The sequence below is a fragment of the Hippichthys cyanospilos genome, chromosome 21 (assembly GCF_059441005.1).
Source record: "Hippichthys cyanospilos isolate Australia breed blue-spotted pipefish chromosome 21, RoL_Hcya_1.0, whole genome shotgun sequence".
NCBI lineage: Eukaryota > Metazoa > Chordata > Actinopteri > Syngnathiformes > Syngnathidae > Hippichthys > Hippichthys cyanospilos.
The window spans coordinates 5,601,033-5,626,139 of record NC_142389.1 but is presented as its reverse complement, the minus strand read 5'-3'; the positions used below and the strand labels follow the sequence as shown (position 1 = coordinate 5,626,139).

At 41.5% G+C, this 25,107-nt stretch overlaps 5 protein-coding genes across 5 annotated transcripts; 2 read left to right on the top strand and 3 right to left on the bottom strand.

Moving 5' to 3' along the window:
• Positions 1 to 402: 402 nt before the first annotated feature.
• LOC148406307 (uncharacterized) lies at positions 403 to 1,946 on the bottom strand. The gene is made up of 3 exons (XM_088405223.1): positions 1,703 to 1,946; positions 1,557 to 1,618; positions 403 to 1,183 (listed from the first exon to the last, which is right to left on the bottom strand). The coding sequence occupies exons 1-3, from the start codon at positions 1,723 to 1,725 to the stop codon at positions 468 to 470; spliced, it is 801 nt and encodes a 266-aa protein (XP_088261349.1). The 5' UTR covers positions 1,726 to 1,946; the 3' UTR covers positions 403 to 467.
• Positions 1,947 to 4,737: 2,791 nt separating this feature from the next.
• On the bottom strand, positions 4,738 to 7,774 carry tpbg1b (trophoblast glycoprotein 1b). The gene is made up of 2 exons (XM_088405016.1): positions 7,198 to 7,774; positions 4,738 to 6,441 (listed from the first exon to the last, which is right to left on the bottom strand). Exons 1-2 carry the CDS (start codon positions 7,524 to 7,526, stop codon positions 5,586 to 5,588), a joined length of 1,185 nt encoding a protein of 394 aa, XP_088261142.1. The 5' UTR covers positions 7,527 to 7,774; the 3' UTR covers positions 4,738 to 5,585.
• Positions 7,775 to 9,274: 1,500 nt separating this feature from the next.
• On the bottom strand, positions 9,275 to 13,857 carry LOC148406305 (transmembrane protein 222-like). The gene is made up of 6 exons (XM_088405728.1): positions 13,691 to 13,857; positions 13,207 to 13,291; positions 12,958 to 12,989; positions 12,796 to 12,892; positions 12,500 to 12,630; positions 9,275 to 11,820 (listed from the first exon to the last, which is right to left on the bottom strand). Exons 1-6 carry the CDS (start codon positions 13,810 to 13,812, stop codon positions 11,733 to 11,735), a joined length of 555 nt encoding a protein of 184 aa, XP_088261854.1. The 5' UTR covers positions 13,813 to 13,857; the 3' UTR covers positions 9,275 to 11,732.
• Positions 13,858 to 16,513: 2,656 nt separating this feature from the next.
• On the top strand, positions 16,514 to 21,643 carry paqr7a (progestin and adipoQ receptor family member VII, a). The gene is made up of 2 exons (XM_088405340.1): positions 16,514 to 16,578; positions 16,985 to 21,643. The coding sequence occupies exon 2, from the start codon at positions 16,997 to 16,999 to the stop codon at positions 18,059 to 18,061; it is 1,065 nt and encodes a 354-aa protein (XP_088261466.1). The 5' UTR covers positions 16,514 to 16,578; positions 16,985 to 16,996; the 3' UTR covers positions 18,062 to 21,643.
• Positions 21,644 to 22,132: 489 nt separating this feature from the next.
• Positions 22,133 to 24,979, top strand: sh3bgrl3 (SH3 domain binding glutamate-rich protein like 3). Its single transcript, XM_088404230.1, has 3 exons — positions 22,133 to 22,289; positions 22,847 to 23,014; positions 23,638 to 24,979. Exons 1-3 carry the CDS (start codon positions 22,245 to 22,247, stop codon positions 23,701 to 23,703), a joined length of 279 nt encoding a protein of 92 aa, XP_088260356.1. The 5' UTR covers positions 22,133 to 22,244; the 3' UTR covers positions 23,704 to 24,979.
• Positions 24,980 to 25,107: the final 128 nt, after the last annotated feature.

The following is a 25,107-nucleotide window of genomic DNA, read 5'->3' as shown; positions in this document are numbered from 1 at the left end:
CTGCTTTTTAATGCTGAATGACATCACATGACCAAACCCAAGAAACGGGTCAGTCACTAACACGTTACGTCATTTTTAATCGACTGCTAGTGGGAAATTCACGATACGTACATGAAAGGCCAACTAATACCATTCTAACGTGGAAAACACGCACCCTTAAGTTTAGGTAAAATCTTTTAAAAAGTGACAATTTTGTACGTTAGCAATGTGTATATCTAGGTAATTTTACAAATTCAAAATTTGTGCAACAGGAAGTGAAACCTGGATTTCATCGGAAATGTCAGTTTGAACAACCTTGATCTAAAAAGTGATTCTTTTAATTCCTACACTTTGCCCCAAATGACAAAACTGAGCCAAATACTGAAATGCTCTTAGTTTCCAGTGAAAAAAGCAGAACACAGATCAGGTGGACATCTTTATTTTCCAAAACACTAAAATGGTGCTGACTTCTGTTGGAAAGGATTGGGTCAATGATGTGGTTGTTCTTGTGGCCAGGCTCTGAGCTTCACCCTGGTCCACTTGGTCTCTTTTTGAGCGCGGCGGGGGCCAGGCTTGACCACGGAGCTCTTTGGGTCCGCCGGGTTCTTCAGGCGCCTGATGGGGAATCCGCCGAAGCGGCTGGGGATCATTAGGACATTTGTGGGAGCGTAGTGTTGCCCTTCGGACTCGCTGCTCAGCCGTTGTTGATTTTGGATCGCCGTGTGGCCCCGGTTGTGGTTTGTGAAGGTTTTTTCCGGCATTACTGGTTTCTGACCCATCAGGACTTTTGAGGCAGCGCCGGTGGCAGACGTCTGCATGTTGGCGGAGAACTTGCGCTTGCCGTAACCCGGCACAAACAAACTGGACGACATCCGAGGGGAGTGGTTGCCAGAGATAGTTTCCAATCCCGCAGCCGGGTTGGACTTGTGCGGCTTAAACCTGCTTATAGAACCAGAACTAGCAATATTTGTAGACAGGTAGTGCGTTTTGGGAAGCGCTTCCTTGACCGCGGGGCGGTGTGGGACCACCTTCAGCGACGAGTAGCCGCCTTGATGGTAGCCGTTGGCGAGGAAACCCGAACTACTGGCGCTTTGGGCCCAGGCTTGTCTGAATTGATTCTGGGGAGGCTCGCCGGTTCCGCTGTCTCGCATCGGACCGGCATTGTCGTGGTCTTGCATAAAGCCAACATATGTCTTGCCTTGAGCTGTGGAGATTAAGAAAAAACAGAAAAGTCATGTTTTTAAATTACTGGATGCACTTTTGCACTGCTTTAGCCTTTTTCACATTTCATTGCACATGGTACAAGGACAAACATTCTAGAACTAAAAGTACCTTCTACAGGAATCCAAATTTTTCATGAAGCTTCAAATGTCCCATTACTGATTTTATGGACTATTCATTTAATAGAAATTATGGCAACCTTTGACACGTTTTAGGATTTCAAGGAGAGCTCACTCTGTGTGTGTAACTGGTTAAAGTTGACGGGTGAAAAGCACCAAAGTCCTAAATAAAAGTTACAAACTGCTGACTTGCACGCAAACGAAGCTTTTAAAATGTAAACGCCAACGTGTGCTTACCTTCCTGCGAAGCCCACAAACAGCGAACATGCTCTGCTCGAAATAAGCAAATCAGAAAGACCCTGCACAGAATACAACTTCCACATTCAAACACACATATATATTTAAAAAAAAAGGGAAATGTTTGGAATTCAAAGGCCACTTACCCCCAAAAAATTCCACAGGCCATTTGTGCAGCCGGGGTCGACGCAACAGCAGCCGCAAAAATGAAGTCGCAATTACTCGCTCTGCACTAGCAGCGCTGCAAACGTCGCTTTTAAACCCGTCCAATCGAATCTCAATTAACTTGATGGCCATCAGGTGTGAGTGTGTGTGTTTGTGTGAGATGTGTGCGCTCCTAACCGTTTGGGGGCAGAAGTTTGCCCATACATTGCTCGTCAACCGTCAAAATGTCACACGAAGAAGCAAGACGACAATTCTTAAAAAGACGAGTTGAACGCAGTATTTTGAAGTCTCTTAGGATATTTAGAATGTTATGTTTGTAAACAAGTATAAAAACATGAAAAAAAACTTACCGTGGCTCTTGTATTTGTTTGCGAATCCCGGAAGTTGCCATCTACAGCATTTCTCATATTAACCACAAGATGGCGACAGCTTTGCACCTTGGAGACGATTCTGTCATGATTTTTTTCCCTCACTGGTTAAAACACCCGTTAAAACTAGAAAGTGCATAACTAAATTACGTTTAGTCTGGCTTGTATAAGTTAAGATCAAGTTAAAAAAGACGTATTTAACCGTTCGTATCCGTAAGAGTTTGTTGGTACGAGTCTAAATGTGACTGTGTTGTGTCTAATGGCTTCATTTTCTGACGCTATGACAAATGGTTGGTTGACCTTTTCCTTTGAAAACGTAGCCACAAAAAATGACCACGTATAATCAAGCATTTATTCGCGAAATAACGACCATCTACGGTTAGAAAAAAAACGCAAAAAACGCCCTTTTTTACAATTTTTTTTCGCAAAACTTAAATATGTATTTAAAAAATACTTTGTTTGGATGTTCGTTTTACAAAAAAAGTCCAATGGAGTGTTTTTTTTTCTTCCCCACAAAAACAATAAGCCTAATGCGAACTGAAGCCTGACAATTGACTGTCGTTTTATGTGGAAAAAAATCCTTACCATAGACTTTCGTTTTTTGCAAAGCAAAAAAAAGCCTTACTATAGACTGTCGTTTTTTTTGCAAAAAAATAGCCTTGGTTTTTTTTAAATTAAAAAAAAAAAGCCTCGTAATTTTTTGGAAAAATAAAGCCCATGGTGGGTTTTTTTCTGGAAAAATAAAACTACAAAATCCTGCCATACTATACATGGTCTTTTTACAGAAAAAAAATATAGTGTCGTGTTTTTGAGTGAAAAAAGCCCACCATATTTTTGTTAAGCTAAAACGGTGTCTAGTTAAGGTGCAAGTGTAAGGAGTATTGAATTGACTTGAATTGTGTTTCTTTTTGTAGCCATGGAAAAACAATTCCAACACACACAACTTTATGGATACGAACGGTTAAAGATCTTTTTGACGGCCATCTTGGTCCATACTTTCCAAGCTGTGCCGCTCAATTCTCCAGGCCGGCCTATCGACGTACCAAGCAGATGATGAAGTATCTTTCTTGTCTCTTCTTTCTTCAAAATGGGTCAAGGCCATTTACAATCAAGCAAAGCTTAGCGCCAGCTTAGCCTTTCGTTTTGTGCTTTGGATTCTAGACTAGGTTAGCGGTTCAAACAAGGGTTGGGGTTTCAAATTCGGGCCGCCAACTAGAGTTGGGGTTTCAAAGTTGGTTTTGCAAAGTAAGTTTCAAAATACGGTTTCAAACTGGGGCGATAGGGTTTTAAAGAGGTTTCAAACGGCGGTTAGTTTTTCAAAATAGGGTTTTAGACTCGTTAGGGTTTTAACATCGGGATTCAAAATGTGGGTTCAAACTGGGGTGTTTGGGTTTAAAAGTAAGGTTTCAAACTGGGGTGTTAGGGTTTAAAAGTAGGGTTCCAAACTGGGGTTAGGGTTTTATAGTATAATTTCAAACCTGAGTTGGGGTTTCAAAGTATGGTTTCAAACTGAGGTTAGGGTTTTAAAGTAGGGCTTCAAACTGGGGTTAGGGTTTTAAAGTAGTACAATTTCAAACCTGAGTTGGGGTTTCAAAGTATGGTTTCAAACTGAGGTTAGGGTTTTAAAGTAAGGCTTCAAACTGGGGTTAGGGTTTCAAAGTAGAATTTGAAACTGAGGCTTGGATTTCAAAGTAGCACGGTTTCAAATCAGAGTTGTGGTTTCAAAGTATGGTTTTAAACTGGGCTTTCAAAATATGGTTGCGGACTATGGTTAGAGTTTGAAAACAGGGTTTTCAACAACTAAAAATGGGGTTTGAATTTACGGTTAAAATTTTAAACTTGGGTTTAAATTTAGAGGTTTCAAATGAGTGCTTCCACTTAAAATTGGGCATCAAAGAAGACTTTCAAACTGGAGGTGGTCTTTCGAAGTCGGGTTAGGGTTTTTACGTTTCGCTGGGTAGCCCATGTGACCTGCATTGCTGTAAGATGCACGCTGCTCTAATTGGATCCATTCTTCTCCTGTTAACGATCTGCAGCTAACAAAGAAGGAGAAAATGGCGGAAGTGCCGCTTCCTTTCCCGTCGTGCCCCCCCCCCAAAAAATAAATAAATAAAAGCCCACGGCACCCTTCAATGACTTCCAGAGAAGTCTTGAGGGGGCATTTTGTTACATGACACCCACAGGGCCTGCCCCACCCTCTCGGGGCCGTGGCATGTTGCGTAACAACAAATTACCCCCCCTTCCATCCCCGGGGACCCCCCCCCCCTCCCCCGCCCCGGCGGCCACGATTAAGAATGATGACACTTAAACAAAAGCGGCTGCCGAGTGCTCAACTTTGTCATGGGGAGGGAATCCGATTACGCCAGCGGACCTCTTTCAGGGTGAAGGGGTGGGGGTGGGGGGGGGCGTTCGGAAAAAAAAAAACAACAACATAAAGCTTTTGTTCCCTTTGCCATACGAGCCGACCTTTGTTGGTTTTCTCCCCGTTGACTTCTAATTGTTACCTCCCCCAAGAAAGCTTTCGTTGCCAGTTGTTAGCTAACGCGAGTTACCCCTTGTGACAAGAAGACAATGAAAAAGCAGAAACTATTGTCAATTTGTGATTAAAAAACAAAACAGAGAAACGCTTTAAAAAAGCATTTTTTTGTTTTATTGATTTATTAGCAGTAAGTTAAAATCACTTGATCAAATGATGCTATTAGGCTAACACGCTTCCATCTGTAAGTGTAATATGCATGCCAGGCCAGTAGTTGGCGATGTTGCACTACATTTCTTAAGATGCATAACTTTCCTTTTCTTAAATACAATTGTATACTCCTAAAGTTACAATAAAAAATAAACAAAAATATGGTGTACTAGCATGTGGTATTGCACGTTAAGATAAAAAAAAAAAAAGCTAAGAAGCGAGGAGGAAGATGCTTCTTCTTTGGCTTGAAACTTTGACCCGAAATACTTCAAAAGGCGGCAATAAACTCATTTGTAGCCTCGACTCAAACACCCACGACAAGCCATTCCAGCCACATCGCATCAAACGACGCCCATAAAACACCGATTCCAGTTGTTCCCGCCGAACCGATGCGAGCGCCCCCTTGTCATCTGTATCTTATCACGGAAACAAAGAAGAGGGGAAAAAGTTCCTTAAACAGAAAAACATGGAGCTGGCCTTTGAAGGGCCGAGGCCTCCGCGACTGCTTCTCATCATTGTGACAATAAAAGTCAAGGCGCTGAAACAGAGCGACGCTTCGCCAAACAAAAAAAAAGAGGAAGGAAGAGAATAGGCCAGAGGGGTTGGCCGCAATCATATATATATATATATATATATATATATATGTGTGTGTGTGTGTGTGTACGTGTTTCTTAAGGGGTCCCCGTTTTCCTTTTGTCCGTAGGCATGAAGATGATTTGGTGACACAGTATGAATTTCCAAAAACGCGGTCCGCATATTTCTGCGGCGCGCGGTTCTGGACAGTTGCGCTCCGCCCCGCCGGTCGGGGTCCTACACATCAGCGCCCGAGGACATTTGCGACAAGCGGGGGTCCGAGTCGATCTCGAAGCGGTAGTGGTAGCCCTCCCACACCTCCCTGCAGGCGTCGCGCATGTCGTACACGCGCTTCTTGATGCCCTTGCGGTTCAGGTAGAGCACAAAGAGGAAGACCAGGCCTACCAGACCCAGCACCAGACCCAGGAACACGTAAGAAGTCTGCAGGGCCAGGTCGGCGCCGGCGCCCGTCCGGGGGCACCCCGGCCCGCCGGGGGCGCCCCCCACGGACAGCACGGAGGCGTTTCTCAGGGCGGCGGGGAAGGCGCACGTAAGGCGGTCCGGGTCGCGGACGCGCGCCCGGGACCGGTTGAGCCAGCGGGCGAAAGGCTCGATCCCGCACGTGCACGTGAAGGGGTTCTCCCCGAGGAGGATCCGGGCCTCGGGGAGCGAGTCCAGCTCGCGCAGGCCTTCCTCGGGGACGTTCTTCAGCGAGTTGAGCGTCAGATCCAGCTCGCCCAGCGCCTCCAAGCCGGCCAGGGTGGCGTTGCGCACGGCCACCAGCGAGTTATTGGCCAGCAGGAGGCGGCGGAGTCCGCCCAGGCGGGAGAAGATCCGCGGCGGCAGGTAGATGAGGCCGTTGCGGGACAGGTCCAGGACCCGCAGCGAGGACAGCGCGCTCCAGCGCAGCGCCGTGGCCAGGTCCAGGACGGCCGAGTGGTTGTAGAGGGCGCGGCTCAGGTTGAGCTGCAGCAGCGATCGGTTGGCCACGCTGAAGGCCTCCGGGTGGACCAGCGCCAGCCGGTTGGAGCTCAGGTCCAGCGAGCGCAGGCTGGCCAGGCCCCAGAAGGCGTGCGAGTCCACCTCGGAGATCCTGCCGGACGGACCCGCGCAATGGGAGACTTTGAAAGGTCAAGGCGGCGACATGTTTCCATATGTTCATTATATAAACACCGATTGCTTCATGTTCCAAATAATTTGCCTGTAATTTGAAAAGACAACTGTTCCTCCTCTCCCTGATGTCAATATACAGAGAATAGAAAAATCTTGCGTGCTTCATTTGACCACATATATAGATTTCTTTGTTCCAAATAATTTGTTCTTAATTTGAAAAGAAAACGTACTGTTCCTGTTACAGATGGAAAAATAAAAAATGTTTTATTTTGACATTAATAGTTTTTTGCTCCAAGTTCTAAATAATTTGAAAAAGAGTACTATTCCTGTCACCAATGTTTACCTCTAGAGATGGAAAATGGAACAAGTATTCCATGCATCATTTTCATTATACAAACACTGATTTCTTCATGATTTTTTTTTTACTGTACATTTTTACTGTTTGTCTGACAGAGGTCAAGAGATGGACGATTAAGAAATGCATCGTATACGTCATTTTGATTATGTAGACATTGATTGCCCCATGTTCCAAATAATGTGCTCTCAAGTTGAAAAAGTACTGTTCCTCTTACCAATGTCAAGAAATGGACAGTTGAAAAACGTAAACCATGATTCATTTTGATAATACAAACAATGATTGCCTCATGTTCCAAATAATTTGCTCTTAATTTGAAAAAAAACAATACTGCTCTCGGTCCCAGTGTCCATATTTAAAATAAAAGATCGCTAATGTTACCTGTTATTGCTGAGGGACAGGTTGGTGACATTCTGGAGGCCCTTGAAGGCGTCCGGCCCGATGCGCCCGATCCGGTTGCCGGTGATGAAAAGGTTCCGGGTGTATCCCGGGATCCCGAGCGGGACGCTCCGCAGGTCCTTGGCCACGCACTTCACCGTGTGCGCCGCCTCGGAGCACTCGCAGCCCGGCGGGCAGGACCAGGCGGACGAGGAGGAGGGAGAGGAGGACCCGGGGGCCGGCGGCGCGTAAACCGAGCCCGGCAGCAGCTGCAGCAGCGCCGGCAGCAGCGCGAAGCGGACCAGGAGGCGACTGGGGCCGGAGTCCGGCATGCTTGGCGGCAAACGGACGAGATGGAAAAAGAAAGCGGGGGAAGGATCACATCTCCGCCGGCCGCTGCCCCGATTGGCCGCGCGCCTCCGACGCCGAGCCCGCCGCCGCTTCCATGCCGACGCCAGCGGTCGCGGGTGGGGGTCGCCGGCCGAGTGAGCGTGAGCGAGCGCGGAGGGGGTCCTTTGCAAGAGAAAGGAAAAAGGGCGTTGCTTCTTTGCAAACAAATCAAGTTAAGAAAAGAAGGGGAAAAAAAAGAGCATCACTCACGCATCCGAGGGGGAGGAGCCTGAAGTTCGAGGGGCGGAGCCGGTGCCGGCCTCAGACACAACGCGGCTGTACGTTTAAAAGGGAAGCTCTCATCTTTCAAATAATTATTTTAAATACAATTTGTTCCCATTTGTATTGTGTTGTCCAATAAATCAAAACAAATAATAGTTAATATGTCCAATTAGGAAAAACATAATCTCTCCCCCCCCCCCCAAAACAGAATTTTTGTCTCAACCAATCAAACGTCAGAAAAGAGGATCAAATCTGGATTCTATTTAAAGCAACCAAATTGCAAAACCTCAATACACTTTTAAATTGCTTGCTAAAAAGTGTGATCAAGAATCTAGGGCTTCAGAAGCTAATTCGGCAGAGTGACCATTAAGATGGAGTCATTTTTTAAAAACCGATACATGAGAAATATGGATCAGATCTGGATTAAGAAGCCAAATACATAACCTTGATTAAATGCATTTTTAAAAATTCCTAAACATGAATCCTTGATCTTAGCCAGGCAAAATGTGTTAGATTGCTACCAAATATGCGGTCTTGATGACAACCAGATGTTTTTTCTTACAAATTGGAATCAGATCCGGATCGGATTGTATTGCTTCCCAATATGCGAGGATCATAGATCCAGATTAAAAGTTTTTTTTTTTTTTTTTTCCTGTATGTAATATGATTTTGCATATTGATCAAATCTGAATTGCACATTTGGAAGAGGGATTAAACAGAGATTAACATTTAGAATTGATGAAAAATATTTTTCTTTTATAGATTAAATCCCATCAATGTATTTAACTCATTCAATGCCGTGGATGTATTTTCACGTTTTTTTTTTTAAGTCTGGACATTAAATTCAAGTTTCTTAAGTATAAAATCCATACTTAAGTATCTGGTATAGAATGTCTGGACTCTTAAAAAAAAACGTGAAAATACGTCCCTGGCATTGAATGAGTTAATGGCTTCCAAAATGTAAACAGGATTATTTCAAGATTAAAAAAGGAGCATTCTTGGGTTAGGTATATGAAGTTTAGGGTAATGTTTTTTTTGTTTTTTTTCTGGAATAGGTGACCACTTTTCAAATTTTGCAGTTCCTCCGACTGCATCCTGTCCCGTCAGCCGCGTCTTATCCGGCTAATTCCCTTTGACGCCGGTTCGCTTTTGATGTGGCTTTAAGAAGCATTGCGAGGACTTTTGGCTGGGACGCTCTCTGGATATTTGCCACCTTCCCACCCAGGTGGTCAGCAGCACTGCGGAGTGAGAGGGGGAGGGAGTGGGGGTTGGGGACCAGACTTGCGAGGGGCCCTCCTTTCATGTGCACAATAATGGCCCCTGAGTGAGACTTTGGAGTGTGGGGCGGGTGGGGGGGGTTAAGTATCAAAGCAGTGAGTGAAAAAGAAGGGGGCAGGGGGCTTTGCTTAATGTGTATTCTGACTATAATATTTTTATTAAAGAAAAACGCAATAAGAAATATGAGGCGTAAAGAAAAAAGTCCTTTATAGGAACAATAATAAACATCTTTATTAATACATAGTATACATTCTTGATCGCATGTTTTTTTTTTTTTAACATGGAGTTAGTCTATGGTTCTTTTTTTCGGATTACAGACTTTGGGAAGCTCCGGACAGGCCTAAGTGCATATAGATAGTCGACCCCCCTCCAACCCCCCACCGCAGGTCTCCGCATTCCACGACCTGCTGGCTCCTGGTAACCGCAAAGCACTGCAGCAGTGGGATAGTTTTGAAGAAAAAAAAAAAAATCTTAAAGACATTTGAACAGCCGCCGCAGTATACCGCCCACGATAAAGGGGCTTAAGACATTAAAAAAAGTTCTACAAACAAAAATTAGCATTTAAATGACTTTCAACAGAATCAAGTTGAATGTGTTATCGCGCCAGCTAGCTAGCTAGTAACATTTGTTTTTTGTTTTTTTAAACAAAGGATTGACTTTTGAGGTTGAATCATTTATGACTGATGTCATACATTTCAGTCAATCAGTTTGAAAAGTTTGCATTGTGTGCAAACGTACTTCTCTGTTAGCTTATCACACTAGCTAGCTAGCTAGTTAGCATGATTAACCAACTATTTTGTGATAGAGTTCGCATTTATCTATTTGAAATGTTTGCATCAAGGATAAATGAAGACCACTTTTAGCTAGCTGGCTAGCAAAGGAGTGAAGACGTCATTAGCTTATCATGCTAGCGAGTTAGCAAGATTGACAAATGTTTTGTGAAATACTTTGACTTTGGAATTATTTGTGACAATATCTTTGAGCATCTGTTTGAAATTGTATCGAGTGAAAATGGAGACTTCATTGCTAGCTGGACAGCAAAGGAGCATGGAGTGACAATCTAATTAGCTTGTCATGCTAGCAGGAGTTAGCAAGCTTGACAAACTTTTTGTGAATGCATTTTGACATTGGAATTATTTGTGACGAGTGTCATTTATTTGAGTGCGTTGGTTTGAAATGTTTGTATCGAGTGAAAATGTAGACTTTTATGCTAGCTGGCTAGCAAAGGAGCACAGAGTGAAGATGTACACTGCTTATCATTATCTGGCTAGCTAGTTAGCAGGATAGACCTGTTTGAAATGTTTGCACCAATTATAAAATTAGCTCTCTTTTAGCTAGCTGGCTAGCAAAGTGAATGAAGCAACATTAGCTTGTCACATTGGCTGGCTAGCAAGTTAGCAGGGTTGAGAAACTTTTGTGCAAAGGTATGTGTTTGACTCATTTGGGACTGGTGTCAAGTATTTGAGCCTAAGGAGTGAAAATGTAGGCTTCTAGATTAGCTGCTAGCTTTAAAGAGTTGTGTTGTTTTCACAACGCCGTCAAGCTGCCTTGATAATACGGCGCGACTTTGAAGTATATAGGTGGAAAGCAGCAGGAGTGACACTTGTCAGGCATGTTGTGTGTGTTGGGGGGGGGGGTTATTTGGCGTGAAAACCTGAGCCATCCTAGCTACCTGCTGCTTGTGAAGAGAGGGGGGCTTAAGGAGCTATTTGATTGGGAACAATGGGGGGATTTGGATGTGCTCACCACCGCCATGGCAACTGACGGAGTGACAGCCATCATGTGGAATTAAAGAGGCAAAAATAACCAGCAAAATGAAGACTGCCCAAAAAAAACAGCACTCAAGCAAAATGGGTTGCTATCCAAAAAAATTCCTTGGACTAAATTAGCCACGGGGTCCTCTTGACCTCAAACATTCGACTAAAATTGATGTTTTTCAGGTGGGTGGTATTACTAGATTGCTGTAATTACTTTTTTTTCCCAAAGATAGTTGATGTGTTTCTAGGTAATTATTAAAGCATAGAAAATGGCATCTGTAAAGCTTATGTTCAGTCAGGATTTGTAAATTAAAAACAGCATCTTAGTGACACGTTGCGGCGCAGCCAGTTTGACGCAAACAGAAAATAAGAGCAATTACCTAAAAACGCCTGAAGAGGGAGGCAAAACAAAAACCAACCTCACAGGTTATGACCGTTCTTAATGCTGTAAAGCAGGAAAAATGCTGTAAAGAGGGGACGAAAACACAATTACACACTCTAGCTCATCTTGCTACGGTAATTATTTTAAGTAAGAACATGGCCCATCCCATTTACTCCATGAGTCCCACTGCCCAAGATGGCACTGACCCGCACTTTAATGGAACGGCAACATTCACCCTGAGGCAGCAATGGTGGTTAAAAAAAACAAGCAAGAAAAAAAAAAGTGTATACGCGCAAAAAGAAAGTACTGGATTGTGATACTAAAGGCAGGTTTTCTTAAAAAAAGTTGTATTATTCCATTTGTCTACTGTATTTGTGTGATGCAAGGCAGTGGTGGAGATGTGTGTCGGACATTCATTCCGACGTGGCGTCTCTTACAGATTTTCTTCAAAGTCTTTTCTGACAAAAAAAAAAGGCCTCGTGTTGCTTCCCGACATTCCTTGGGGGAGGTCACCGGAGGTTGATGGCGAGCGCCAGGGTCACGATGACGCCCAGTAGCATCAGGAAGGGTAGCCACGTCTTCAGGAAGCCCGCGCAGCTGGTAAACGAGAAATGCGAAGCGTCATTTTAGTCAAGTCAATTCAAGTCAAATTAAAGCAGAAATTAAGGCAGATTTTTTCTGGATATCCCACATTTTCTCCGCTTATGAGGTGGAATATTAGAATTCTCCATCCATCTGCTCCTAGTCCGGCTCTTTTCTCAAATTCTAGAACCCTTTGCGGCCCTCAAATCAGAAAGTTTGCCCTTCCCTGAGCTAGACTCATGAAAGATAAAAATTTTCTCCACTATAAGGCGCACTTTCAATGTATGGCCTATTTTAAAATTGTTCTCATCTATAAGGTGCACCGCATTATAAGGCGCATAGAATAGAAGCTACAGTAGTGGCTGGGTTGCATTATGTGTCCACTAGATGGAGCTGCACTAAAGGGAATATCGACAAAACAATCGGATAAATCAGTCAAACCTTTCAATCGGAAATTAAGAATGCAGATGATTTGTGGAAAGATCTATCTGAAGAATGGGAAAAAAAAAACTTTTTGAATACATTTAAAGACTGTTTAGATCAGTGGCAGCATTAAAATGAGGCACCAAAATTGGTGTAAAAATTTCAGTAATATTTGTGTTTTAGTGAACTGTATAAATCATTTTCAAAGAAAAAAAAAATGGACCATACCTTTCTGTTGTAAAGGTAAAATATTGTGTACACGCCACATTACCTTACGTGTTTTCCGTGCAGGAGTACCAGGAGGCAGAGCTTGACCATATTCCATGACGTGCTGTTGTCGTAGCGCATCAGGTTAAGAGCCATGGCTACGTGCGAGTGGCAGTTGTCGCAACACAGGTTGTGCTAGGAAAAACACACACAAAAACACACGTTATGCTACTTTTGTATGAGTAAAATAGGTCAAAGTGCATTCATTAATATTACGCTTCAATTGTGGGTTGATTTCCCATATAAGTTGGTGAAATGTTTTAAATCATTGCTGATTCATCATGAAATAAAATAAGCTACCATCCTGTGCTTGTACTCCTCCGAAGCATCGTGCACGGCCATGTCCCAAGCGCTGGAACCGCTGGTGTAGACTTTACTCACATCCAGCATCCAATACCTCCAGAGACAAATGACCAATGTTCAAGTCTCGTTTATCAGAGCCAAAACATCACATTTACTCACTTTGTTGGTTTCCCGAAAGCCATGTTATCCTCCTGCGCGAAAGAAAACACACATACCTCATTTTTTGCCTGATTAACTTTCTTTCATCAGACGTCGGATGAGGAGTTAACTCATTCACTCCCAAAGACGCTTTAATACGTTCGTTTTTTTTTTTTTTTTTAAGGAGTGCAATACCAGATATCTAGTATTTGTAAATTTGGGGGGCTTGGGGAGGGGCTACAACAAGCTGGGACTGAATGAATGACTTACGGAAACAAAATAGGGTCCAGCAAAGTCTCGGATGATCCCGGTAGAAGTGCAGATGCCCATGTGCCCAATAAAGGGAAATAACCATCTGGAAAGAAATGTACAATAACTTCTGTAAACTTTTGAATGCACGTGTTCAACTATTTGATATTTAGCTAGCTCACATTTGCGCTTCTCCAACAAGGAGTCAAACAGCAAAACTAAATTGGGATTTTGAATTTGTTATTCACATTTCTAAGGATGTCCACTTGTCTGTTTGGGACTCAATTTCAGTGTGATAAAACAATTCACACTCGTTTCATATGATGAAACATGTACAGTGATGATTCCGTATCAATGTTTTAAATGCGCTATTTAATACATTTCGTTATTACGAAGTTAGCACCGTGGTACATTTGACAGCTAACTTGCTAAGCTAACGAAGCTGTCACTTCGCCAACGTCACATCCGGGTGTTTTGTTTTTTGAGATGGTTGAGCTTAACTCACGATAGCACCGGGATAGGCGTCCACACGATACAATGAGGGAAGCGACCGGCCAGCGGGTTAATCTTTTCCGACGCTATTTGATAGTTCTTCATGGTTTCCGTCTTCTCAGTTGGATCGCCCATCGTAAACAGAGAGGGAACTCAACTTCCCTAAACACCCCCCCTCGTCTCGCCTACGATTTTGCCAAGCGTAACAAACGCAAGGAGCGACAAACTTCCCTTTGAATGTCAAAATAAAACAAATAAAGGTGTTTATCGTAAGCATAAACGTGATATTCGTACAGAACAGTCGAATACATTTGATTGACTATATTTGTTTTTAATAAATAAACGGCTGGCAAATAGCGCATAAGTTTCGCTGCAGTGTGTTTTTTAAATATAAAATCTTATTTTGAAGCAAATTACCAAAGTTTGTTGGAGTATATTTTTAATGTAGCTCCAAACACCGTTAAAACAATACAAATCCTTTGAAGTATTTACATTATCATCAACGAGTGTTTTTCAAACAAATATTTACTGTAATTTAGAATTGAATATTTTTTGTACATGCACACTTTACAGTACTTGAGAATGCAGGCACAATTCTCGCCGTGTGAGTTAGACATTCTGGACTTAAAGTGACGTTTTATGGTGAACATACTATATTAAAAAAAATAAATAAAGAACTGCCGGTTATCAGCATTTTTTCTGCCAAATATCGGAATGGAGACAGTCCAAATCAAACAGGAAACGTCAATATATATTTTACAAAACTTTATTTAAAAATAACAAACATTGCTGAGATGACACCAATTGTCAAAGGCAGATATTATTGATCGTCCGCAAAAGAAATTAAATTAAAAAAATAAAATTAAAAAATACTGCGGCTTACATGCGGCTAAATTTGTCTGTTTCGTTGTCCAATTTAAGTGCAGTATGTCAGCATGAGCTATTTTTCTCCTGGTGGACAAAGTACAAAATAAAAGAAGCAGGAAATCATAATGCAGTGTTAAATTTTCCCCAATCTATTTAATGTTATTATTTGCTTTAGAAAGTACAATGTCGTATAATGATATTTTACTTCTAAAAAATCATTTTGGGGTATTTTTTTTTCTTTTTAGGAAGTTAGAACGAATTTCCAAAGGGAAGAAGAAAGATGATTTGTGTTGCAAGCATTTTGCGTTATATCACAATAAAAGCTAGCATTTCTCCACATTTTTTGTCCACTAAATAAAACATAGAAATAAAAGCTAATTATTTTTACAGTGCAATGTATCATTTTTGGCGAGTCAAAGCGCCACACAAGCGGATATTACCCACGTTTTGTCGGCCAAATACAGCACAAACACTATCTCACTATTGGCGTAGTTACAAAGTTGCAAGTGAAGCGTTATCCGCGAACAAAAGGCCAGCCCAAGGACCCCCCCATGGGCCTTCTCCGCTCCATCCCGGCTCCCATTAGAGGTGACAGGCCATATATTGTACACGAAAAGCCAAAACAAAGTGCTCAGCAAAAAGAGAGGAAGGTATTAATAAGAAAAAATCACAACAGTGGCCGGAGAGCTCTGGGAATACTCACGGCAAAATGCCGCCTCCACATGATGTGTGTCCAGCCAATTAGAGACTGAAGATGCACTGCCATATGTTGTCCTTTTCCCTTGCAGTCAAAGAGAAATGTCAGCTGTCTGCTTGTTTGCGGGAAGGCGCCGCATCTGGGGAAAGAAAGTGGAAGGCTCCCATGAAGAAGTCATCAAGTGCCTTTAGTTTGTTTGGATTCTACTTTTTTTTTTAAATGAACTGATTGTATTAAGAATGATAGTTTAGTTAGTTTAAAGGTATTCTGTATAGATTAAAAAAAACTTCGCTTTTAGAGATTATGGTGTAATATAAGAATGATGTATGTTTATATACGTATATATTAGTGGTCTAACAAGAAGGGTTGGAGAGAAAAATCTATACCCAAGTGGGCCAGAGCAATAAATTCATGGTTTATTTTTATTTAACTTCATCTTTATTATTCTTTTTTAATACTGTCCTAAAAAGTACAATAACAACATCACTGTTAATCATAAAAAATTTCAAGTTTTTCATTTAGTGAAAAATTCAGCTTCCTTTTATACTTTACATGGCAAAATCATCTTGCGGGCTGGATTACGCCCGTTTGTGGGCCAGAGCTGGACCGCGACCTGCATGTTTGAACGCGATGATCAAAAATATTAAAATGTATGTATGTATTTTTTCAAACTTTGCACAACACTGGAAAAGTGTGATATCGAGCAAGTTTAGTTAACCCTTTTTAAAGTTATTTACTTGAAAAAAAAGTTGCTGTTGTGAGAATTAATATTTGCTGACAATCGTTTGAATTCAATTTAACAGTTAGTTCTCATTTGTTTAACTTTTAGCACACATTCAAAACTATGTACAGTAACGATTTATCACAGTACATCGGGATCTTATCTTTTTACATAATATGAAAATACCAAACAACAGTATAATGGAAACGTGCGTGAGAGTCAAGTTAAACGCTTCCTGTATGTCGCTCTTCTTAACTGGGTCACTTCTTTCAAAGTAAAAGTTTTTATGATAAATAATAAATAAATAAAACAGTTTTGTCCTAAATTTCTCCATCGGCAAACGTAGTGCTATATTGCTGAACAATACTCGGTTCGAATTAAAACAATGCTGTCCATTTGAGTAATTCTGTTATTATTATATACGTCTTTGTTAAAAAATTAGTACAGTACTTGTATTTTGTAGGCAGCGTCCACCTATTTTTTTGCTTCACTTCCGTCTGAGAATTGACACCGCCCATCTCATCTGTTGCATATTTCTCATCTAGGCGAGGAAGACAGCAGAGGACGGGCGGACACTGTCAGGCTGGTGTTTTCGGTGGAAAAGGCAGCCGAAACGGTAAGAAAAAGTTCCTTAACGTCAACCCTAACATAACTGGAAACTTACATTGTCCGTAATAGCGGAAAGTGCAGAAAAAACAACTTTTCCAAACTTTTTCGCCACTCATGAAGTGTTCACGATTGCTTCTGTTTCGTTTTTTTCTTCATTTTCCATTCTTTCACTTAACGAATAACTAAGTGAATGTATTTCGTCTCGAATCTCATCTAATATAAAAATAATTGAAACGGTTTACACTGAATGAAGTCCCGCAATTCATTTTCTTTGAGGAGGGGGCGGCGTCGACGTGACGTCATTGACAGGTCGTAGTTAGCCGATGATCGAAATTCTCACTTTTTACAAAAATGATCAGATTTAACCACCGATGGAAATCGATCCTCAAAGAGTTTTCGGTACTTATCCGCAGCTTCTCGCCGCCATGACGACCATCGTGATGGAGCGAATCGGGCGCCTCTTCATCAGCCTGCAGCACCTCAAGCAGGTCCCTCGCCTGCTGACCTCCGAGGCGTCGCCCTCCATACCCGGTACCGTGCGTGATACGGAGGTGCCCCACTTCTTCCGCGAGCGCTACGTCCACGCCGGCTACCGGCCCCTCCACCAGTGTTGGCGCTACTACTTCCTGTCAGCCTTCCGCCGCCACAACGAGACCGTCAACATCTGGACACACCTGCTGGCCCTCTTGGTCCTCCTGGCCAAAATGAGCCACGTGACGGAGACTGTGGATTTGGCGGGGGACCGGCACGCGTGGCCCCTGCTGATCCTCATCTTGTCGGCGCTTAACTACACGGCGTGGAGCGTGGCGGCGCATCTCCTGGGCGGCAAGTCGGAGCTGTGCCACTACGCTTTCTTCTTCTTGGACTACGTGGGCGTGGCCCAGTACCAGTACGGCAGCGCGGTGGTGCACTGCTACTACGCGGCGGAAGAAGGCTTCCACCGGCGCGTGGGTGGCATCTTCATGCCCGTGGCGGCGTTCTTCAGCTGGCTCTCGTGTCTGGGCTGCTGCTACGGGAAGTACCGGAACCACACGCTCCCGCCTTGGGTTCGCAAGGTGGGCCAGGTGGCGCCGTCCACTATCGCCTACATGTGGGACATCAGCCCCGTGGTGCACAGACTACTCCTGAGCAACCCTGACACCGACCCGGCCGTTTGGTACCACCTGAGCCATATCGCCTTCTTCCTGGGTTGCGCCATCTTCTTCGCCTTCCCCGTGCTGGAGCGCTACTGGCCGGGAGGTTGCGACTTCCTGGGTCAGGGCCATCAGGTATTCCACATCCTGCTTTCCTGCTGCACCGTGTGTCAGATCCACGCCTCGCACCTGGACTACGGCGAGCGGCGGCAGGTATACGTGGCGCTGCACGGCGGAGACGACGCGGCGCTCTTTGCCGCCCTCTACGGGCTGACGCTGCTCGTGTGCATGCTCATCGCCGCGTTCATGTTGAGGAAGGCCAAACGGCTGCTGGACCGCCAGGCCAAGTCCAAGTGAAATGGGAACAAATGAATCCAGTGCGTGCACTATACCTAGAGTACTACTGCAAAATATTAGGTACACCTGATGAGATCCAATACAAGAGCGCAACACAATTGAATAGAGATAGAACTTATGTTTTTTTGGTTCATGGCTGATATTCTTTTCAATGACAGGTAGCAAAATGTAAAAAAAATAATTTAAAACTCCAAATTTTGTTGTCATCCCAGTAAAAATAATTCTTCGACGTCTATTGCCGTCAATGGCAGTGAATGAGTAAAAATGATCCACCATTAACAGCAAGTTTTTATTGTGTATTAATATAAATAGTGATAGAACTAATTTACTGCCAACTCATGAAAATAGATCAATAAATAATAATAAAATGTTAAATATAAATAATGAACTCATTCAATGCCAGGGATGTATTTTCAATTTTTTTTAAGAGTCCAGACATTCGATTCCACATACTTAAGTATCGATTTAAGTATCAGTTCTTAAGTAAGTCCGGACTCTTTAAAAAAACAACAACATGAAAATACGTCCCTGGCATTGAATGAGTCAAACATATTAAAATAGATGCCAGATGCCAAGGTAAACAAACTTGAAATTGCTGAAACAATCAACAAACTATAATTCAACCCCCAAAAATCTGCTGGCTAAATGTTAACACATAATGAGAAACACCATAGACGGGCTAACAGAAATGACCTTACAGTACTTATAAACTATGCTACATTTTACTCAGTAGGCCTCAGTGTTGTTATAATAAAAATGTACAACTACTCACTAGCTATTCGCTCTACAGCTTGTAATGGATCTCAAAATTTACGGGTGTATCTGGTGTTATATTTTGTATTATCGCATAAGTATAAAGATGACTTGATTTCTCATAGGCAAAAATATTGCTAAGTAGTCATTAACACAATCCACTTTACTAGTGCATTAACTAACCGGGACAAATTAGTTTAACACGACAATATCAGGCAATTGAGATGTGGCTTACACATTCATTAGCGCACGATTATTCATATTTATGTTTTTCGCGCATAAAGATAAGGGAAGGTGTCCTTTTGATAGCACTATTCCGTGACTTGAATACACATTGGCGTGTTGGTGAAGAGAAAGGGATTTCACACCATGTTTATTACATCACCGCTGTCATATTGACAATCTTGTGGGTGTCGTTATTTTGTTATAAAATGTTTCATTTTTTTCCCCCAATGGGCCAATTTCAAAGTTTGTTTTAATATGAACGTGCCTTCGAAATGAACACCGCACCGCCAGAAGCAATCATTGTCGTCGGAGGTAATCTAGTATAGGTGTAGCCTCGCTCCCTGCGTTGTTCAGCCCTGATCATTTTTCAGTGACAACGCAAGTGTTGAGTAACAGCGTAAAGCAGTCTCGAGTGTTGGTTTGCTTCCAGGAACCCCCTTCAGGTGTTTTTTTTTTTTTTTTTTTTTTTACCTTCACGGTGTATACAAAAAAGTACAGTGGAAGACGACTTTGTTGGAATTTGTAAACCCTTAAATTGAGACAAGCCCCAATTGAACCAAACATTTAGCTAAATTAGCATAATGGCTAAATGAGTTTGTTTGAGTAATTTATTTAGTTTCATTTTCCTGACATGCACTTTTTACTCCGCCATAGTGAATTTACTGCAAAAGCGAGCTTCTATTTTGGAAGAAAGGATAAACATGATTTCTATTTAAGAGGGTAGATGGGCCCCAATTTAACCAAGCATTTAGCTAAATTAGCATGATGGCTAGTGGGTGTGTTTGTTGTATTTTGATTTCATTTTCCCCGACATGCACTTTTTACCGCGCGAGAGTGAATTCACTGAAAAAACAAGTAAAAGCTTTTATTTCAGAAGAAAGAATAAAAATGATTTTTAAGAGGGTAAACGTGTTCCAATTTAACCAAACATTTAGCTAAATTAGCATGATGGCTAAATGGGTGTGTTTGAGTATTTTATTTTAGTTTTATTTTCCCTATATGCACTTTTTACTCTGTAATTGTGAATTTACTGCCAAAAAAGAAAAGTAAAATCTTTTACTTTGGAAGAAAGAATAAACATGATTTTTTTTTTAAGAAAGGGGTCCAATATAACCTGTGTGCGCACACTTTACAAACCATATACATTGCATTTTTCCCCTAATTTTGTAAATTTTGTTCCGGAGCATCAGTTCTATCCATATATATGTTTGTTAAGCGTATTAACACCCCCGAAAAATGGAAAAATTGAATGGTGTGTCTCTGTAGCTTGTGACAAGACACTTTAAGACATAGCCAACTGGTCTCTACCGCCACCTACTGTCTTGAGGTCAAACACATGTCAACAAAGAATTTTCTGTTTGCTAACATTGTTTGACCGCCGCCCGACTGAATGTTGCAAAAATCACAGTAAAATCAATGTAATAAATCCTATTAAAATGCATCTCAAAATATTGTAATTATAATGATTTTCTATGGTCCAAAATTTGGACAATGATTATTTTTGTACACAAAACCTCGCACATCCAACTGCAATCACATAGAATTGTCAGAATAGTTGCAATTTATAAATTTTACATTTTTAATCATCTGCTGGAAATTTCAGCTCCCTAGTGTTTTTTCACCCATTTATTCTTTTATAATGCGGAAAAAAAAATCCATAATTTGTAAAATAAAGCACAAGGGTTAACCAAACATTTAGCTAAATTAGCACGATGGCTAACCGGGTGTGTTTGAGTCATTTATTTGAGTTTCATTGCCCCTACTTGTGCTTTTTATTCTGCGAATTTACTGCAAAGTCACGTTAAAGCCTTTTATTTTTTTTCCATTCTTTTATCGCCGTTGTGGGAAAAGGCGTCCGCGATATTCACATGCAGCGCACGGGTAGCATGGCTTGTTCGGTCTCCATGGCAGCCTTTTAAAGTCCGCGTTGCACCCGGCGTGGCATTTGCATATGTACGCACAAATAGGTTGGCGCTCCTGCGATTGAGTGAATAAGTTGGACAAAAAGGCACAACGTGTCCTCGGGTCTGAAAGAGACGCTCCTTTTGGACTTGAGGGAAACAGTATGTGTGTGTGTGCTGAAGGGATGTGGAGTATTGATTTGGTATAAATAAATTTGATACAGTTTTAATGCTAAAAATGTGTAAATGATGCATAGGTTGAACACTTTAAAAGTGAAATCTTAAGGAAAATTGAGTTTTGAATTTCTCCGTTCGCTGAAGGACATTCTCACCTATCAAGTGTGAAATAAACAATTAAGAAAAGCTTTTTTGATTTTTTTTTCTCAAACTGTGACTTTTTTTTGTTTTTTAATATAATAGCTTGGCTCATTTGCATGATGAATGACCATGAATGAGAAACTATGCTGGTCCAAGATTCAGAGCCACTTTCAAGCAAAAGCAGGACACAAAAAATGAACACCTCTTTTACTTTTTATTTTAAAATTATCTTTAACAAAATTATCTAAGATGTTATTTTTCTTCATGCACCACATGCACTGATCCATGCCTATGCCACTTGGCCAAATATACAATTTTCCCACAGAAATATGATCGTATAATTGGGAATGTCTCCTTTTAAATAAAAAAAAGTGAATGAGCCGAATGATGTGGTTGTTTTGGACTCTTGGCAATGTTCCTAATGTGTGACTCAGAGCAAATGAATGTGAAGAGACCCTCCTTATCCTCAGCAATAAAACCCCTCAATAAAACTCGGGACTTAATGATGCTGAAAAGCATTCAACACGTCACGCCACATTGCACAGTTGACCCCAGACGACTGCACTGAAATAACTAGACATTATCCTCAGCATAATTTGTCCATAAAGCGGATGATTACGGTTCCGCTGACGAAATATTAGAAAAGCTATTTTAGGGCATTTTCAAGTTGTTTAAATGTATTTTTAACCCTTTCATAAATTGAATAGGAAACAATAGCTCATTTGATTTTATATTTGTTGTAATCTTTTTAAACGTTGAATGGCGCATTTTATTTACGATAGAATTAAAAATATAAACATTTCAAAATAAAAATACCACGGAATGGTAAACAGGAAGGGTATTTTATTTTGAAGGTCCCAAACGATTGCTGCACCGGATCTTTCCTTATCTAGCTTGACGTGATCACTTGAGGCCACTGCTAGGCGAGCAGAGCCGTGGAAAAGGAAAGGGGGGGAGAAGAACAAGGACCAAAAAAAAAAAAAAAAATGGGGATCAAGCTGTACTACACCACCGTAACTGCTTCTAGGGCGGTGAGTGGCTCGGCAGAGCGTCGCTTAACTTGTGTTTTGCATGTTTTTATTTCCGATCAAATAATAGCGGCGAGCATAGCACCAGACACACCCAGCTTCGACCGCTAGCTTCCTCCCGGCGGCCCGCGGACCAAAGTGTTTGCACAACCTTTTAGCCAACAAACTTAATTGATGTTCCTCAGTTGAAAAAAAATATATGCGAAGTATTCTTAGGGGTGATTGTATGCAAATTTTAACCGTTTGCAGTTGTACTTGAAACACCTACGATAGACCGTTCAGAGGCGGTTGTTTTCCCATATGGCAGGGGCAGAGTTAAATGCCCCCCCACCACCTAATCACATTGTTTATTTATGTACTCGTTTTTAATAACACCATAAAATGCTGACATATTATTGAAAATTTGTAGATGTCATTTCTTTTGAATAGTTTAATATTTATTCTGGAACATTGTCATTTTTAATTATTAACATTACACAGGAAGACCAAAAGTAGACATGCCGATGAATGTTTAAAAAAGAAAAGTAAATTATTTTTTGAACTTACTTTTTTTTAAACAGATCAAGTCCCAGCAGGCGCAAGTGATGCGAATCCTGGACAGCAAAAGCATCCAGTACGAGCTGGTGGACATCTCGGTGGGCGGCGAGGTGCGCGACGAGATGCGCAGCAAAGCGGGGAACCCGGCAGCTGTGCCGCCGCAACTCTTCAACGAGGACAAGTACTGTGGGGTGAGAAGCCATCTGGTACACTTTTATGCCATGGGAGTGTATGCTCCCTATAGGTAATCGTGTCGTTAAATCCGAATGTCAACATTGTGAAACTTACTCCTACGAGCCTAAGCTAATTTTTAAAAATATATTATTTTAGATTTTTTTTCTAAAGTCTAGTGCGCCCCTCCGTAAACATGGAAGCGCTGTGCAGATCATTGATACGGTATCACTCATGCTTGCAGAGTTGACTCAATATTTAGCTAGCAAGTTGGCAATGGCTGGAAGTATCTGGAAATTAATGTCCTGTATGTACTTAAGTATCAATTGAATATTTAAGTATCTGGGATTTAATGTCAAAAAATGTGAAAATACTTCCCTGGCATTGAATGAGTTAATTTTAATATTCAATAATTTTTGTTTCAAAATAAAATAGATTGTGTTCAATTAAAAAATAATAAAGCTGTAATTTTGATACCGTGATATTTTACCTCATTTTTGTCATATCGTCAAAATCTAATATCGACACATGCATAATCCAAAAGCAATCAAACTCCAAACACACAAAATTACCAGAAGGAAAACTGTCGCAAATTTGCAGCGATTTGCACAGTTTTGTGCTAATTGTTTATCGTCCTTTGCAGGATTACGAAATGTTTTCCGAGGCGGTGGAGGCGGACACGGTGGACCAGTTCCTGAAACTGGCGTGAATCTTAACCTTCCTCCCCCTCATCACCCGTCAACCACACTGAAGCCCCCCCCCCCCGACACTGACTTTCATCATATGCCATAATGAAGAATGCCAAATATCTCCGCTTTTGTTTCAGCATCGGTGTCAACCAAGCTTGTCTTAAAAGGAATCCCCAAAACTTCGTCATCTAAGTCTTAATAATGTGATTTCGGTCTTACGGCCTTCACTTCTCTACATGGAAATAACACAAACATGCTAGGTTAAATAATTAAGAGCAAAATATACTGTGATAATTGGCAGTCATTTGACCTCAGCACCAGATTGATGTTGACAAAAAATGGAAGTTTTAATATTTATGACTGAAGCTGTTAGTGCAAGTCTGCTGGTTTGCTTAGTTTTATTTTGCATTTTGATCACGTGATGATAGTTTACAACTTTTAATGCTAAACAAAATGGCTTCCAGATGTACTGAATTGATCACTCGGTTAAGTACGACTAAATTACAGTAAAAGATGTGTGCAGACGCTTTACTGTTTCGGTAACGCTTTTCCCAAATTGTAGCACTTTTTTGGGGCGTACCACTTCCTCTTTTAAGACTGAATTTGAGGATGCACCCAACAAGTATTTTTGCGTATGCTAGCTGTTAGGTTGTCTGTTGACAAGCCAAAAATGTGAATGCATTTCTTGGGTCAGAACATTTCAGAATGTCTCCAACTGTTCACAATTCCCTTCCTCAATTTCCAGTTCCACTTTGAATGTTGTTTTGTTGACTGAAAAGGACCAAAAAAAAAACAAAGAAAAAAAAAACTTCTAGTGTTCAACCATGTAGCTGGTCCTGGGACCTTTTGCACTGAAACAGTGACACAGTACAAGGCTGGTGTGTTTCAATGGACCTGTCACCACACATGGGGAAATATGAAGGTTTCATTATTTTTTGCGTGCACGTGTGTATTGACATTCTGATTAAAGATGGAGAGACTTACCTCACAGCGGATACATTTCAACATCACTTTAGGTCAGCCGATTTGGGATATGGCGCAATGACAAGCTTGTATTGTTCACAATGTTTGTGCACTTGTTTTTGTATCGCCGTATGGTTGTTGGATGGCCGTAATAAGTACGCATTATGTTCCAGTTACATTCCACGTCTGAGATCTTTGCTTTGTGTTTGGACCAATTCCCCTTGGCCAAAATGACAACAAGTAGAAGAAAATAGGGAATACGATGCTGTTATCTTCCAAGAAGATTGTGATATGTGATGTATGGGTTGCAAAATTAAAAATGAAGGAAAGAAATATTTTTGTTTTTTTTTTCATGTGAAGTGCATTTTAGAATATTTATTTTTGGCTTATTTTCAATATAAATGTTTTTGGTTACTTATAAAATATAAATCTATTTTGTTTTAGTGCTAATCTAGTTTTAT